The 16,326-nt window shown below is 41.5% G+C and overlaps 1 protein-coding gene across 8 annotated transcripts in view; it reads right to left on the reverse strand.

Annotated features, from left to right (window-relative positions):
• The window catches only part of AOPEP (aminopeptidase O (putative)), a 179,921-nt gene that overhangs the window by 61,846 nt on the left and 101,749 nt on the right, over nt 1–16,326 (reverse strand). For 5 of the 8 annotated variants that reach the window (XM_080972540.1, XM_080972537.1, XM_080972539.1 and 2 more), the window contains 2 exons: nt 16,102–16,164; nt 15,324–15,407 (listed from right to left, as the gene is read on the reverse strand). The exons of 1 other annotated variant lie outside the window; for it this stretch is intronic. In XM_080972540.1, coding sequence (XP_080828666.1) covers nt 15,324–15,407; nt 16,102–16,164 — 147 coding nt within the window. Of the gene's footprint in view, nt 1–15,323; nt 15,408–16,101; nt 16,165–16,326 lie in introns of those variants that run through there. 2 more of the 8 variants (XM_080972543.1, XM_080972541.1) reach the window with 2 other exon arrangements.

Genomic DNA, 16,326 nt, shown 5'->3' on the forward strand with positions numbered 1-16,326 from the left:
GCAGCTGGGCAGAACTTAAAACTGGATCCACCGCTACATTCAAAGTCCCCCTGATCACACCACGCAGAGCAAAAGGGGGCTGTTTTAGGCATTTTTGTGGCACCATCTTCAGGCTGGTGCAGCAGAAGGCCCTTGTCTGAGAAATGGGCAAGCTTAGAATCCAGCAGATTCATTGCCAGGAGTGTTCCACCTGAGCCCTACCCCTGCAATGTCCTGTTTTGAGTCCCACAGGCATGGCCAAACTTGGCCCTCCAGCTGTTTGGGGACTCCAACTCCCATCATCCCTACCTAACAGGACCAGTGGTAAGGGATGGTGGGAATTGTAGTCCCCAAACAGCTTGAGGGCCAAGTTTGGCCATGCCTGCCTTAGGATAACTACCATTGGCAGGAACACCTCTGCCTGTAGCAGACACTCTGCTGTAGTTTCAGTGGGTGGAGCAGGAACTTTTGCTTCCATCTAAACCCCAGAGTCATCTGCAACTGGACCTAACGGTCAGGGGTCCTTTTTAAGCAGAGGAGGAACACCTCTATCTCAGCAGTACAGACTGGGAGTTAGGATTGCTCTGGTGACCTCTTTTTACACTGTCAGCATGCCTGGCTGTGCTAAATGCCAAAATATGCTTTAACTTTCAAATACTTCTCCAATTTGGATGCTATTTTATTTATAGCAATTGATTTCTTTCAAACAAAGTGAGAGAGAAGCTGCTGCATACATCATTTAGCGGCAGAACAGACAGTAAACACAGCACCCACAAACACAAGCTCTGTTTCTTACCAGGTTTGTTGCAACTAGGATTATTTGCTAGAAACAAGCAAAATGTCACACAAAAAGTGAGTTGCATGCAAGATTGAACGATGCTCTACACCCTTTACCCCAGCCAAGCTTCCTGGAGTCAGTCAGTCTGTCTCATCTGCAGTCATACAATAGACAGAGATTGTGAACACAAATTGTTCTGTAAGTTGAAATGTCAGTGCAGTCTGTCCCAGTCTTAAGGCTACAGGCACTTCTGTTTTACAGAAGACTTTAAGAAAGCATATTTTAAACAGTACTACTTGTATCAGGCAGTGAAAATACAACTTCAACATACTGAAGTTGTTAGGAGTATAAACTATTCATTCAAACATTAATTTAGTTTAGATTCTCAGTGTCAGCAATACTGAGCCTTCCTAGGCAAGCTCACTGCAACATTTCTTCAACTTTCATGATCAGTTTCTTATGCTTCTGAAATGGAGGCAATGTGGTAACAACCATATGAAATGTCCATGTGAAATCAATCATGTGAAATTCAATCATTTCAAATAAAGTGAATATTTTTGAAAAGCCTATAAAGGCAGGTTCATTGTTATGTTATTCACATGATAACGGCAATTTCCACTTGGTAAGCTTACTAAGTGAAATTACTAGAACGGTTGCCATGTGCTTAGTCCCCATGTGATCACTACCTCTTAAGCACATTAGGAAATTAATTGCTCAGAAACAACATACAAGTGGGTAGCCAATGCCATGTGCGATAGACACCACTTAAAGTGGTTAACTCATTAACACATTCTTAGAAATGCCCTGTTTCAAGGAATATATGTTTGCCTTTTACATCAAAAGAAAAAGCTACAGTATGTTTTTGATTTTTTTAAAAAATTACATCCAAATGTTTAACTGCTCACAACCATTTTTTTTTACTTTTCTGAATGCAGAAGTATCTGTATATGTGCTATAAAATAAAGCCCTCTTCAGATATTTAGTACGGAACGAGGCTCTCATCCATGGGTGGGCTGCCCCCCGCCCCAGCCCTGCCTCCTGTACCATACCCTGGGCCAACTTGTAATCAGCTTCAGAGTTAATGGTCTCTAAGTCGGGGGGGGTGCTTTCTCTGCATGGATACACGTTCCCACTGAAGGAGCCCTATGGAGTGGGGCTGGTACATGGGACAGCACCTGGGGCAGTGATGGTGAACCGTTTAGAGACCCAGTGCCCAAACTGCAACCCAAAACCCACTTATTGGTCATAAAGTGCCACCATGGCAATTTAACCTGAATACAGTGGTACCTCGGGTTAAGAACTTAATTCGTTCTGGAGGTCCATTCATAACCTGAAACTGTTTTTAACCTGAGGTACCACTTTAGCTAATGGGGCATCCCGCTGATGCCGTGCAATTTCTGTTCTCATCCTGAAGCAAAGTTCTTAACCCAAGGTACTATTTCTGGGTTAGCGGAGTCTGTAACCTGAAGCGTATGTAACCTGAGATACCACTGTACTGAGGTTTGAGTTTAGAAGAAAGAACTCATACATGCTTGGAGCATGAGGAGCAGTTCGTGTGATATGTTCGGTTGGCTCCACCTGACTCAGTTGAGGGGCACAGAATGGAGCAGGAGCAGCTGGGCTAGGAAGAGGTGTGGGTGATGTGAGAAATGTCCTCAGGCGCCCATGGAGAGGGGGAGGGGAGCAGCCTGGCTCTGTGTCCCCCTCGCTTTCTAGTACAGTGGTACCTCGGGTTATAGACGCTTCAGGTTACAGACGCTTCAGGTTACAGACTCCACTAACCCAGAAATAGTACCTCAGGTTAAGAACTTTGTTTAAGGATGAGAACAGAAATCGTGCGGTGGCGGCGTGGTGGCAGCAGGAGGCCCCATTAGCTAAAGTGGTACCTCAGGTTAAGAACGGTTTCAGGTTAAGAATGGACCTCCAAAATGAATTAAGTTCTTAACCCGAGGTACCACTGTAATGAACTCTGGCGAACTCTGTGCTGGGGAGACGTCGTGCGTGCCCACAGAGAGGGCTCTGAGTGCCCCCTCTGGCACACGTGAAGAAGAAGAAGAAGAAGAAGAAGAAGAGTAGGAGGAGGAGGAGGAGTTTGGATTTGATATCCCGCTTTATCACTACCCGAAGGAGTCTCAAAGTGGCTAACATTCTCCTTTCCCTTCCTCCCTCACAACAAACACTCTGTGAGGGGAGTGGGGCTGAGAGACTTCAGAGAAGTGTGACTAGCCCAAGGTCACCCAGCAGCTGCACGTGGAGGAGCAGGGAATCAAACCCGGTTCACCAGATTACGAGTCTACCGCTCTTAACCACTACACCACACTGGCTCCCAATGTTCACCACCAATGACCTAGGGGGAAGGGTTAGTTCACTCATGTATAAGTGGGCAGGAGCATGGTTTCATACTGATACATTTCCAACCAACTAGTTTCAGTACCAGGAATTGAGAAGTGTCAGAACAACAAAGCAGAAAGCTTTACAGTGGTACCTCAGGTTACATACGCTTCAGGTTAGAGACTCCGCTAACCCAGAAATAGTACCTCAGGTTAAGAACTTTGCTTCAGGATGAGAACAGAAATTGTGCTCCGGCGGCGCGGCAGCAGCAGGAGGCCCCATTAGCTAAAGTGGTGCTTCAGGTTAAGAACAGACCTCCGGAACGAATTAAGTACTTAACCTGAGGTACCACTGTATACTCTGTATACCACTGTATACTCCTATGAAAAAGACCAACACATGGACCCTTCTGGGGCCCCCGAGAGCTGCCCAGAAGCACTGGGCGCTGACACTGGCCATGTTGGTAGTACACCAAGACTACACAGGTCAGTTCTGAATCAGGTATGGGGAAAATTGGGCATGCTCACATGACTAGGACAGAAGGGAGACATGAATGAGAAATGAACGAGAGCACTTGACTCCTGAATTCACACCAACTGTAGAGAAGTAGGGAAGGGATAACAGGACTGATGGATAGGAATACATTGATTACTACCATTCTCTGCAGAACACAAAGCTGTGATATTAAAAGCGGGGACATAAGAGAATACTGCCCACTAATTTAAAATGTGGCCTAATGGTTACATTAACAGAACATAAAAAAACAAACATCAACAATGTACTTTTTTCAATGTCTTTGTCTCTATGTTAAAAAAACAATTCATTAGAAAGCTCAAACAAGAGATGAAGGATGGGGTTTAACTATTTCTAGTAAGTGTGACCTTGGCTAAAATGATATTAGAAATCCTTATTTTGGAATAAAATGCCTTTAGCACATTCCACACACAAAAGCTTTTCTCGTCTGGCTACATTTCAGACACCCATCCACTACACAACCCCCCACAAAAGCACATGGGAATGTTTTGCATCACAGTTGCTTGCTCCATCAGTCACATGCTCCACAAAAACTTCAAATGATTCTTGCCTCGTAACCATGCCTAATTTAATATGAAAGCCAGAATTTCTGCTCAAACTCTTAGAGACACTCAGCTGGATTACTGTATGATTTTTGCCAATACTTTCAAAAGGGGACAGTGCTGGGGGGGGGGGGAATCCACTCTAGTCCACTCCCATTGTTCCAACTAAGCCAAGATGGTAATAAATTCAACGAACTGGAAAAAGGCCACACTCTAGCTTCTAAACTATTAGGGATAGCCTTGTAAGGGCATATTTAGCATTACACACATTTTCTCTCTCTCTTCCCCCCCTCTCTATCACACACACACACACACACACACACAGAGAGAGAGAGAGAGAGAGAGAGTCTTCAGATCTCCTGGAATCAACCAGCAATACAACATACGCAACCTGCCAAATCGCTTCTTACCTGTAACTTGAGGCACATGGCTTTAATGCCCTACTTTCTTCATAAAGCCAATAAAGCAAGCACTTTTAACACCAAGACAACAGGTGTCTTCCTAGTGGAGTTTGTACGGATGCAAAGCTTTGCTTTATTTTCCACCCCCACATCTCACTATCTCTCTAAGCCAACACACAAGAAGAGTTGGAGCTTAAAACTATTTTTTGTTCCACTAGCTACTGGGAACTCTTAATTTCAACCTTATTTGTGTTTTCCACAATGTGGTGTACAAGTAATCATGTTAAGGAAATCAGCTACACTCGCTTGTCCAACCAGGATTGTCTTTCTAGTCTTGTCTCCTAGCATAAACGAACTGGTTGAGATTTGATTTCCATATGAATGGGGCTAAATCCATTTAATAAATCAGACATGAGAATCCCCTATGTTTGACTGCAGAGAGAACAAGAACAGCTACTCACAACTTTCAGTCAGCTGGATTTAGGAGTTTATATCACAAGCGTACAATCACTCAGTATCATTTTAGCTAATAAGTGAATCAATGCGTGAAACACCTCCATTAAAAAATGTTGTATGCTGAAGGGTTTTCAAACTGTCTGTAGTGCCCAAATGGCTGTCTTCACACATCTGACAAGGGCATTTGAGTTGCAGTTTGATAACCCAAAAGCAAGATACTGAATTGTGGGTCAAACTACACATTACATTAAACACATAGTTGCCCTTAAGCTCAGGGTTTATAGCAGGCATGAGAGTTCCCTGGCATGGAGTGTTGCAGAGTTTTTTGACTTTCCGCTCCAGTGTGATCCCCGTCAGAATTGTCCCCATGCCTACTATTACATTAAGTGGGAACCTGCCCTCCCCCCACCAAATAGCAGGTGTGGGGAGCTGAATTCAGATCAAGAGTGCAGTGAGTACAGGAGACTAAAGTCCTCTTTCCCCTCATGCTAGGGGCCTGATCCAAATCACAGCCCCCTATTTGCAAAAGAAAAACCCTGTACTTAAAAGGAAGCTATGTGAATAACGTAATGTCTAGCTTGCCCTGAGCTTGATAAAGAATGCCGTTCTACTAATGAGATGTTTACTAAAGACCCACACATTTTGCTTTCAAGGCCATTATTTTCTCTACAATAAAGTTACCTCAGTAAACACAGATCTTGCCCATAAAATATAATCTAATGCACAAATCTATTACACCAGACATGAATTTGAGGGAGGGGGGAAGATAAAAGTACAGATCCAGGACGGAGCAGTAATTGAATGTAAACAAGTAAGGAAGGAACTGTTTCTGATCTTCCTGATTCAAGCAGAAAGGGTTGCAACAAAGCAACCTCAGGAGTTTTGCTTTATGTGGGATTCTGACATCAGTCAAGAGACATAGAGAGCTAAATGATTTTCAGCTCCCCAGTACGTGAGAAAATCAAAATGGATATATATATTTTTAAAGAAAATCTAAGAAATAATTACAAGAATGCTCCCTGATCTGCAATAGAAAAGAGGCAACAAATGAAAAGACAATCTACTTTCAATCACTGGAACAGCACCATCTCTATTTTAAAAGAACACTTCAAACAAATTTCTACGTGGGATGTTTGTTGGCAATAACTGATGTACAAGATACGCAACAGAACTTGGAAGTCCAAAATATGTTTTCGTCATCACCCTTTCACCCTCCCTTCCCAGGGGAAGAAAAACCACAATGTGGGAAAGTTTAACAGTGTCACCCAATACTACATAGAATTAATATTATTTATGATAAAAGGGATATAATGCAGCAAACATAAGCAATGTAAGTTTGATGATCTGATAAGCCATATATATCCTACTGATGTTTTAATTAATGAATCATTCCAACTTATGGATTCTAAACACAAAACAGCTGGGAATGGTAAACTGGCAGAGATTGCGCTGAATTAATGAAGAAGAAGAAGAAGAAGAAGAAGAAGAAGAAGAAGAAGAAGAGGAGGAGGAGGAGTTTGGATTTGATATCCCTCCTTTCACTCCCCTTAAGGAGTCTCAAAGCGGCTAACATTCTCATTTCCCTTCCTCCCCCACAACAAACACTCTGTGAGGTGAGTGAGGCTGAGACTTCAGAGAAGTGTGACTGGCCCAAGGTCACCCAGCAGCTGCATGTGGAGGAGCAGGGAATCGAACCCGGTTCTCCAGATTACGTGACTACCGCTCTTAACCACTACACCACACTGGTTCTAAACACTAAACACCACAATGGCAGCAGGGCTGACAACTGAGGAAGGGGAGATATGAGTTGGACCCAGGTGGACCCACCTCCACTTCCACAGCCCAAAAAGGAAGAAGATAAACAGCAAGAAATGCATGTTTTCTTTTATGGATATGAGATATTCCTGCTCAAGTTAAGATATAGGTGAGCTCCCGTTGCTCGGTCCCTGCTCCTGCCAACCCAGCAGTTTGAAAGCACGTCAAGTGCAAGTAGAGAAATAGGTACCGCTCCGGCGGGAAGGTAATGGCGTTTCCGTGTGCTGCTCTGGTTTGCCAGAAGTGGCTGTCATGCTGGCCACATGACCCGGAAGCTGCATGCCGGCTCCCTCAGCCAATAAAGCAAGATGAGTGCTGCAACCCCAGAGTCATCTGCGACTGGACCTAACAGTCAGGGGTCCCTTTACCTTTACCTAGTTAACTAGTTCCATTAACACAGGAATATGGTGTCACATGGCAACAATTGGGAAAGGAGTTTATGCAGGGAATGTTTATACTGCAAATGGGTCATTCAAATCCAGTTTTTATGTGTATGTGATTGGCATTCTGCTCAGAAAGTAATTGTTATTCAGCCATTTGCTATCCTCACCACTGATGTACTGTGGAGATGGTTTTATAGTCAGACTTAATTCAAGACAGCATGGAAGGAAGGACAACAAAAGGTAGCATATTGGCTTCCAGGAGAGTGTGACACTTTTATTTTAACAAAGTATAGCGCTAAGTTACCCTATTTTTAACCAGTCTCCTTTCTCCAAAAATTGCCACTCGACCTTTGCCCTTATCATCTATTCTCTTGATAGCATCTATTCTGGTTTCAATTTGGCACTATTCCTTAGAGCAAGGATGGAGACCCTTGTGGCTCTCCAGATACTGTTGAACTTCAACTTTCATCAGGCCCAGTCAACAGGGCCAATGGGCTGGAGTGATAGCAGGTGTAGTCCAATAACATTACCCATCTCTGCCTTAAAGGAAAAACTTTGATTTTTCACTGGCCTAAACGTCTTCATACCCAGAAGCAGATAAATCTCCTAAGAACTGGTGTATGGATTCAGGAAAGTGTCCAGGTTTTACATGAAAACTATGGATGATTCCAAACTAAGGCTTTTAATGGTCTGCTTACTACTTTGTTCTCACTGTAAGCTTCCTAATGTCCTATGTTTCAGCAGGTACCTCCGATCAATTTTCATTTGCTTTTTAGTGGAAATTCAACATCAAGATAGCGTGGAAGTATCAGTAGAAATTAATCTTAAGCTACTCTTCCTAAAGCGCCATTTGGTTAAAACTGGAATACAACTAAATAAAAGACTTAAGGAGTTGTTGTTGTTGTTGTTGTTGTGTTGTTGTTACAAAAATTAGGAAGCATGAATACAGCTCATAACACTGAGCTTGCTTCCAGACACTGTATGGACATAATTTGCACACTATCATAGCAGTCCTGTTGAAGTAAGTTCAAAAGCATTGTAATGGATGAGACATGAACATCAGCCATAAAGCCTGGTCCTCAAGACCACAGGCACCATGTTGCCCTGAACCAGCGGTTCTCAACTTGTGGGTCCTCAGATGTTGTTGGACTAGAACTCCCATCATCCCTGAGCTCTGGCCTTGCTAGCTAGGGGTGATGGGAGTTGTAGTTCAACAACATCTGGGGACCCCCAGGTTGAGAAAGGCTGCCCTGAACTCATACTGTCTTGCTAAAATTCTGGAATAGCCTCAGTACTGGCAAACCTACCTACAGAATGGCCTTGCAATGTCCTACTCATGGCTGGGCTGAATTAATATCCCACTGCTAGCAGCACATTCTCTCACCTTTGCAGCTTATAGGACCAATTAAAGACCTCTGCAGGGGCCATGTGTGGTTCTTTCCCATTCCTGGCATCTTCTCTATTTTTCTCCACTTACTTGAAACTCTACACCAGCCTAAGGGGGAGCAACATCTCAGAAGTCTTATAAAGAACAAATGTGCTTCTAGTCTTAAAGGCATTACCCTAAACTAGGTCCCCTAGAACAGCTATTTGCATATATGAAACATGCTCATATGTAATAGTATTAAGGCACAATCATGCATAAGATTAATAGTTTTTCATGTTCTTATATAAATGTAACTCATTAAAACGTCTCCAAAGAGAGGAACCACCAAATAAAAAGGACGTACTGCAGCAGTGCAGCTAATTTTTCCTTCAAATAAAAGACACAACAATTCTGTTGTCTTTATTTCTTTGGAAAACTTGTGTTTTGCATTAGGTGGCCTTAATCTTTCACTTTGCAGGAGGGAAATGGCTGCTGGCAATGAACCACACTAATTAAGTGACGCAATTCTATGTAAACTTCAAGCTACTTCCAACACATGGCCATGCTGGTTTGTATTTTCTGAATTTAAAAAATGGCCATCTCAGATTTATGTGTTTATGTAGGTATGCACATACATGCATGTGGACATATAATAACTAAGTATTTCAATAATACCCCAAAGGGTGTTCAAAATTGTTTCGCTGATGATGCCACATAAATTTGGGACTTGTTTCCTTAAGAGCTGTAACTGTGTGATGTACCTTGAATTGCAACAGAAAGTCAGATACAGTTAAAACGAAATGAACCAAAAAACAACATCTACATTTAATCTTATAGATCCATACATATTGTGAACCTGGTGTTAAGTCTTTTATTCATGTACACACTTATACAGCACCTTGTTCTTCCATATTCATTTAATCAGAGTAACTGTGAAGGAACCAAAGGCAACTCAGAACCAACCTACACACCATAGTGTGTGTAACATAGAACATGCCCCAAAGGGCTACAGCTTCAGAATACAGATGAGGAGATGCATCTTTGAATGCTTCCCCTTGTCAAAATCTCTCTACCTATGGGAAGTTGCCGTATCAGGAGGAAGAAGAAGAAGAAGAAGAAGAAGAAGAAGAAGAAGAAGAAGAAGAAGAGGAGGAGGAGGAGGAGGAGGAGGAGTTTGGATTTGATATCCTGCTTTATCACTACCCGAAGGAGTCTCAAAGTGGCTAACAATCTCCTTTCCCTTCCTCCCCCACAACAAACACTCTGTGAGGTGAGTGGGGCTGAGAGACTTCAGAGAAGTGTGACTTGCCCAAGGTCACCCAGCAGCTGCATGTGGAGGAGCGGAGATGTGAACCCGGTTCACCAGATTACCAGACTACCGCTCTTAACCACTACACCACACTGGCTCTCTTTAGCCTTGACTTTTATCTGATCTGAAGAGAAGTTTGTTGTTGTTAAGTAGAGGGGAAAGAAACTGCACTTAGCATGCCGTGAAATGCATTCTGAACAGATACGGTGTCAAGATGACCAGAGGAATACCTATGGTCCCTTGCACCCTCGGTAAACAGCTGTATCAGCCCCCCAGAAAAAAATCAGCTTATTGCAATAGCCACATTAGAAATTGCTAATTTTATGAGGTCCAAAGACTTGAAGTGAGGGTGAAGTGAGGGCAAGGCGAGGAAGAAGGGCAACAACAAAAAATGAATGCCTTTGTGCTGAGGTTTGAGAAGAACGGGAAACGCCTCCTGTATTTGCTCTCGCTGCGATAGCAGCAGCACATCACCACACACAAACACATCGTACTTCATAGTCTGATAGCTGATTCTACACAGGCACACACACATACAGGCCTGTGTCCCTGTCCAAGACCCGTTTCACCAACCCCTAGGTATTCCTCAGAAGATGACTATGCCAAGTGGTAGCTTTGAACTATGACTGAGATCCCTGCCGTAAGCTTCTCCTCCAAGGGTTTCTGAACAGCTTTATTACATACTATAATTTTACTAATGAGTCAAAAACAGTGTGCTTTTCAAAACATGAACTATTGAATGCCAACACATCTAACCAGCATCACATGTATGCAATAATTAGACTATTAGTCTAAAAAAAGAAATACCGCATTTATTCTAATCTAATGCTCACCTGTTTTTGGCCAAATTACGTTGCAAAACTTAAGGTGCACATTAGATTTGATGGCATATTTACATTCACCAGCAAACACTTGTTTTGGTTTCAAGGTTCTGAAAGTTGAGATTTGCATTAGATTCGATGGCACATTAGACTAAAGTAAATATGGTATACCAAAATGCCACATAGATTAGATGTAAAATGCCTTAAGATCTACTGTGTTCAGTGCAGAATGTGGAGACTCTGTAACATGCAATATCTATCAAATATATAGCATATTAATTCTTCCTATTCTTTCTCTTTCATATTTCTACACACAGAGAAAATAACTTTTATTTTGTTAACCTCTTTAATATGATGGCTAATCACGTATCCCACTGTTCGTGAAGTCAAAGGACAACTAAATGCACAAATTAAGAAGTCCTCCATGTTCCAAACAGCTTTGTTGTTCTTTCAAGGGTCATTAATCTTATAATATACCCATTAGCCCTTTCCTAGAATGCTTTCCTTACATTCATTAATAACAGCTCTTTTGTACATGGGTAATTTATTTGACCGCTGAGGGTTTTAAATATATTTGTCAACCATTTATTTGATTTCAATTTTTGCTCCTCCCTTGGCATTTTTAGATTATCTTTTCTTTTTAAATGTACCTATTAATTTTATAAGCTGCCTCCTCAGCCTACACAGGCCCTCAGAGCTGTACTAGACTTTTCTCTATGACGAGTTGTGGAGAGAAATTTAAAGGGCGAAAGACAGAAGTAGCAGGCTATGTATGAAAAAATTAAAGAGACAACAGGGGATGGGGAAGGGAACTAATAAGCAGAAATAGTGATATTAGATTATAGAAGTAAAAGCAAGGAAAAGGCACAACCAATATAAGAAAGTTTTTTAAAATAATGGGGGGGGGGGGAGTCAAATGAAATGGGAAAGTAAAAGGGGGGGATTTAAGTATCTATGTGTGAGAGGCAAAAATAAGCAAAATCCTGAGGCAGGACTTTGAGTGGAGTGAAGCATAAGGAAGCAAAATAAAGAAGCGTAAACAAGCTAATTATCCAAAAATTGTCTCTATTTACAGCAGTTCATTACATGGTTTTGCATCTATTTAGGCAGACACTGCCCAATGGTTGATACCTTCAAGGCTTTGTTTTAAATCCAAAAGTGAACTTTGATGGTTGAAAAGCATAATTTACCTAGTTGTTGCAAAACTATTTCCATAATGGAATACCTTTTGCTCCACGGAAAGAAAAGTTACCTGACATAAAGAGGCTTTATGCTCAAGGCGCATCAGTGGCAACTTTGATTTCATGGTGTCTCACACAGGTTAGTATAGTGGTACCTCGGGTTACATATGCTTCAGGTTACATACGCTTCAGGTTACAGACTCCGCTAACCCAGAAATAATACCTAGGGTTAAGAACTTTGCTTCAGGATAAGAACAGAAATCGTGCTCCGGCGGCGCGGCGGCAGCAGGAGGCCCCATTAGCTAAAGTGGTGCTTCAGATTAAGAACAGTTTCAGGTTAAGCACAGACCTCCGGAACGAATTAAGTACGTAACTCGAGGTACCACTGTAACGGCAAAAGTAATTCATCCAGTACAGGTAATGTGATTATCTTGTTGTGATTATAAAGGAACGACACATGATGGGGAGCGTTAAGTCAGAGAGAATACAAAGGACTTTCACAGCAAAAACGGCCAGCACTGTTCAGTCTTTCAGCTATATTTGTGTTCAGCCCATATTAACTGCTAATATCTTTTTTTGAATGCCCTGAATCTATTTTTCTGACCTGCTTCTTGTCTGCATCCCCCACAAAAAATGACTGCCTTTACACACCATAAATCTGGAAGAGTTTTAAAGCAGCATGTGCCAGGGAGAGTGGGACCTTTATGACTGCGACACCCAGCATGTGGAATTCCATATACGGGGAAATTAGTTTGTGTCTGAACTTTGCCAGTGTCCCATCACTGCCTGAAGACTTTCCCTTTCCAGTGAGCCTTTGATTTGTCTGCTACTTCATTTGTTTCACGTAGTCATGGCTCTTCTTTGAACATTAATTTTAATATTCTGTTGCCATTTTTCTTCTAATTCCCCCCCCCCCCCAAACAATGGATTCTTTTTAGTGCTGGCCTTGTGTAGTGTAATACTTTTTTAAAAACAAAACACAAACAAACAAATCCAAGAACTATTTTTGTCATCTCTGTTTTCAGAGAGAAAAGCAGGATAAAAAATATTATATAAAGAAATAAAGATCATGCCGCATTGCCACCCAACAATAAGTTGAGAGAGCATACTCCTTAATCTCAGTGCTTGGGGTGTAATACAAATTATTCCATTTAAAAAACCCTATTTCAAGCAGTTGGCTTACAAAATGGCAACCAAATCACATGGAATACCTGAATGCCTTAGGTTGCAATTGTAATAATATCTACTGTGAATTAAGTCAAACGGAAGAAAGGGCCCTTTTTCTACATTAAGATGGTTTAGGATTGTCGCCTAAATGAAGCAGGAAGATTGTTCCTGGGTCTGAGTAGCAATGCACATCAGTTCTTAGAGTTTGCGAACTGTAGGTTCCAAAGTCACTTCAAGCATGCAAACATTAAAAACAGCAGCAGGTATTTGGTGTGAATTCCAGTATTCAAAAAAATCTGAACATTTTCATTTAATTTTCTTGTGACAAAGAAGAGCATATCCATTAGTCAACAGTGCGTTGAAGTATCACCTGTAACATTAATGATTCTGGAACTTGACGAAGCATTAGTTGCTTCTTGTTAGTATTCGCTACAATAATTATACTATTTTACTAATTTTATCTGTACAAAAAATGCTCCAGTATCTTAGGAAACAAACTTGTTTATAGTGACAGCAGGCAGAAGCAACCTTCAGCTGAAGCAATTAAACCCCACCTTGGAAATACGAATCCATTTCTGTGTACATGCTAAATATGTAATATCCTGGCAGACTGCAATTTAATATTAGCAAATTGATTGAGAATCAGAGGATCATTCCCTCACATCTTTTATCACAAAAATGAAACTGAACTATAATCATCCATTTCCTCAGTTCTTCCATTGTCCATCTCCCACCACTACACCACAAGGAGCTGTACGATCCGCAAACATTTGTCGAATACAGTAATGCCCATACTAAGGCAATATAACCCAGGAGTTGGCAGCCATACTACCAGCAAGAACTTGGCTACAAAACCAGCAATGAATCATCAGGCTGCAAAGTAACACATTGCCTTTTTAATCCTTCCAAAATAATAAGGAAGAAAGGAAGAAAGGAAGAAAGGAGGGAGGAAAGAAAGAAAGAAAGAGAAAGAAAGAAAGCCCTAAAGCCTTTTTCTAAAAGAGAAAAAACAGTTTTACAGAAGTTCTAGCGTGTTTCAACATTGGATTTTTACTACTAAGTGTTCTGAGAAGCAGTTTTGTTTTAAGCCATTCAACACACGACAAGATACTTACTCATCAATCTACACTGTACAACAATAGTCCAATTCACAAAACAGTTAAGTCACAGTCTTTGGCTTGGGTCCAAAAAACTAATGGCAGAAGGGGTGAGTAGGAAGTGTCTTTCTCGACCCTCCTTCCCTGGCAGCCTCCGCCCCCCTCCAAAAAACAGCTTCTCCTGAGGGTCAGAGAACCCTACAGAATGGGGTGAGTTGGGCCATGGTGCAGGTGTCTGCAGAAGACATGGGGTTTGCTGAAAATCAGGCAGAGGCATATTCTGTGCGCAAAAAAATCAGTAAGACTTATGTGTAAATGTGTCTAGGAGGGGGCTGCCAGCTACACTTATTTCAATGGCGCTTGGACTAAGGAGTAAATCCCACTAAAAGGTGGGGTTACGTCTGAGTAAAACATGCACAGGATTGTGCTGCAAACCACCTTAAATCCAAATATTTCAGCTTAACTAGTCATGGACTAGGCCATCCATAACTAATATCCTGGCAAACATATAGCACAACTCAACGTATTTGTGGCAATACTATTTGCTGAAACAAGAAATGTTATTCAAACTAAACAATAATAATAAAGCACCCACCAGGCAAAACTTTCATGCTTTCCTTAAACCCTTCCAAATTCTGAGTGTACAGTCTGCTAAGAACTGCTTGCAATAGTTGTATTATTTTTATTTTTTAATATGGACTTACATAGAAGCAGGACTGGGTTGCACCAAACCTGTTGAACACCTTAAAGCTATACATGCAGCCACCAACAATTTATTTCTGTCTATTTTGAAACCTGCAATGTACCTATTTGCTATATTCTTCATTTCTGTATCTCTAAGACATCGACCAGACTTGTTCTCAAAGGCAGAAACATTTTATCTGGGTGTATAAAGAGCCAATAAAAAATTACTGAGAAGGTGCTCATTTTCTCTAAAAACTATTTCAAACGCTCTCCATTCCACCAGGACAGCACAGTGAGTATGAATGCAGTGTATCAAACAGTATTCTATAGAAATCTTGCTAGACAAAATGATACTTCCATCTAGCAAATGCTTACACAGACTTATGGTTTATGTTGTACTGTTTCCGTATCGTTTAAAAGTTTCTGTCTTTAACTTCTTGGGTTATTATATAGAAGAGATGCCCGCTTGGAGCCCATACCTTTTGGAAACCAACTTCTTCGCATCCCCTTTTCCTTTTGCTGCTTTTTCTGGCTCTCTGATTTACTTGAATCCATTTTACAACCTTCGGGTCAAAATCATAGAGCTTTTCTTAAGAAGAGGCAACCTGAGTACAACTATTCAGCATGAGTAAGAAACTATAAACAGACTCAAGACACATTTTTCCATTGCTTCACCGGAAAAGGAAAAGAAGAGGAAAATGGAGGGAGGGGGTGAAAAGCACTTTTCCAGTCTGCAATATCATGCTCTTGGATAATCCATTTAGTAATTTGTGCCTGGTCTAAAGGGATTCCACCCCCCCCCCCATCTTAATGCAGTAAATTGTGTGTGTTGCTCAAATGCAGACAAGAGCAGTAGCACTCTTACTCAAAACATAAAGAAAAGACCAGGCTATATCAAAACAGTTTGTTGTATAGCCACAAAATTCTAAGAGCATTCTAAAAACAAGTGCCACTGACTTAATGGGACTTTCTTTCCAAGTAGCGTCTATGGGTCTGGCTGCACTTTTTCAAAAAATTAAAAAATGCTGCCCATTTCTCACACCTTCAGCTTCACATAATAGAACCTATTATGTGAAGTATGCTAAGGCATACTTGTATTATCAGAGTTAATATAAAGGAACAGCAGATTTTAAAGTGACGCTCTTCTTTATATAAATTGAAGGGAACATTACAGAGCAAAGACTCAAGGCAGGCACGGATAGGAAAAACAACAGTAAGCCTAGAAAACGCTGTTATTAACCAAAATAAGCGTGTTACCTCTTCGTTCACTTGCTGGGCTAGCCGACAATCCTGCCAAGCCTGACTCTCTTCCAGCAAAGGCTAGATGGGAAAGACAAATAGAGTGCAAGTTTACTGAGGTTTTCTAGGTGGCAGCTCGCTTGGGGGGGTGGGTGCGATCCGCTCTCTCCTTGCCCCTCGCCTCCAAATTCCCCGAGATCGGATGCACAGATTCTTTTAGAAGGCTCCCAGATCTGGCGCAAA

The sequence above is a fragment of the Podarcis pityusensis genome (assembly GCF_964106645.2).
Source record: "Podarcis pityusensis genome assembly, chromosome: 11".
Classification (NCBI taxonomy): domain Eukaryota; kingdom Metazoa; phylum Chordata; class Lepidosauria; order Squamata; family Lacertidae; genus Podarcis; species Podarcis pityusensis.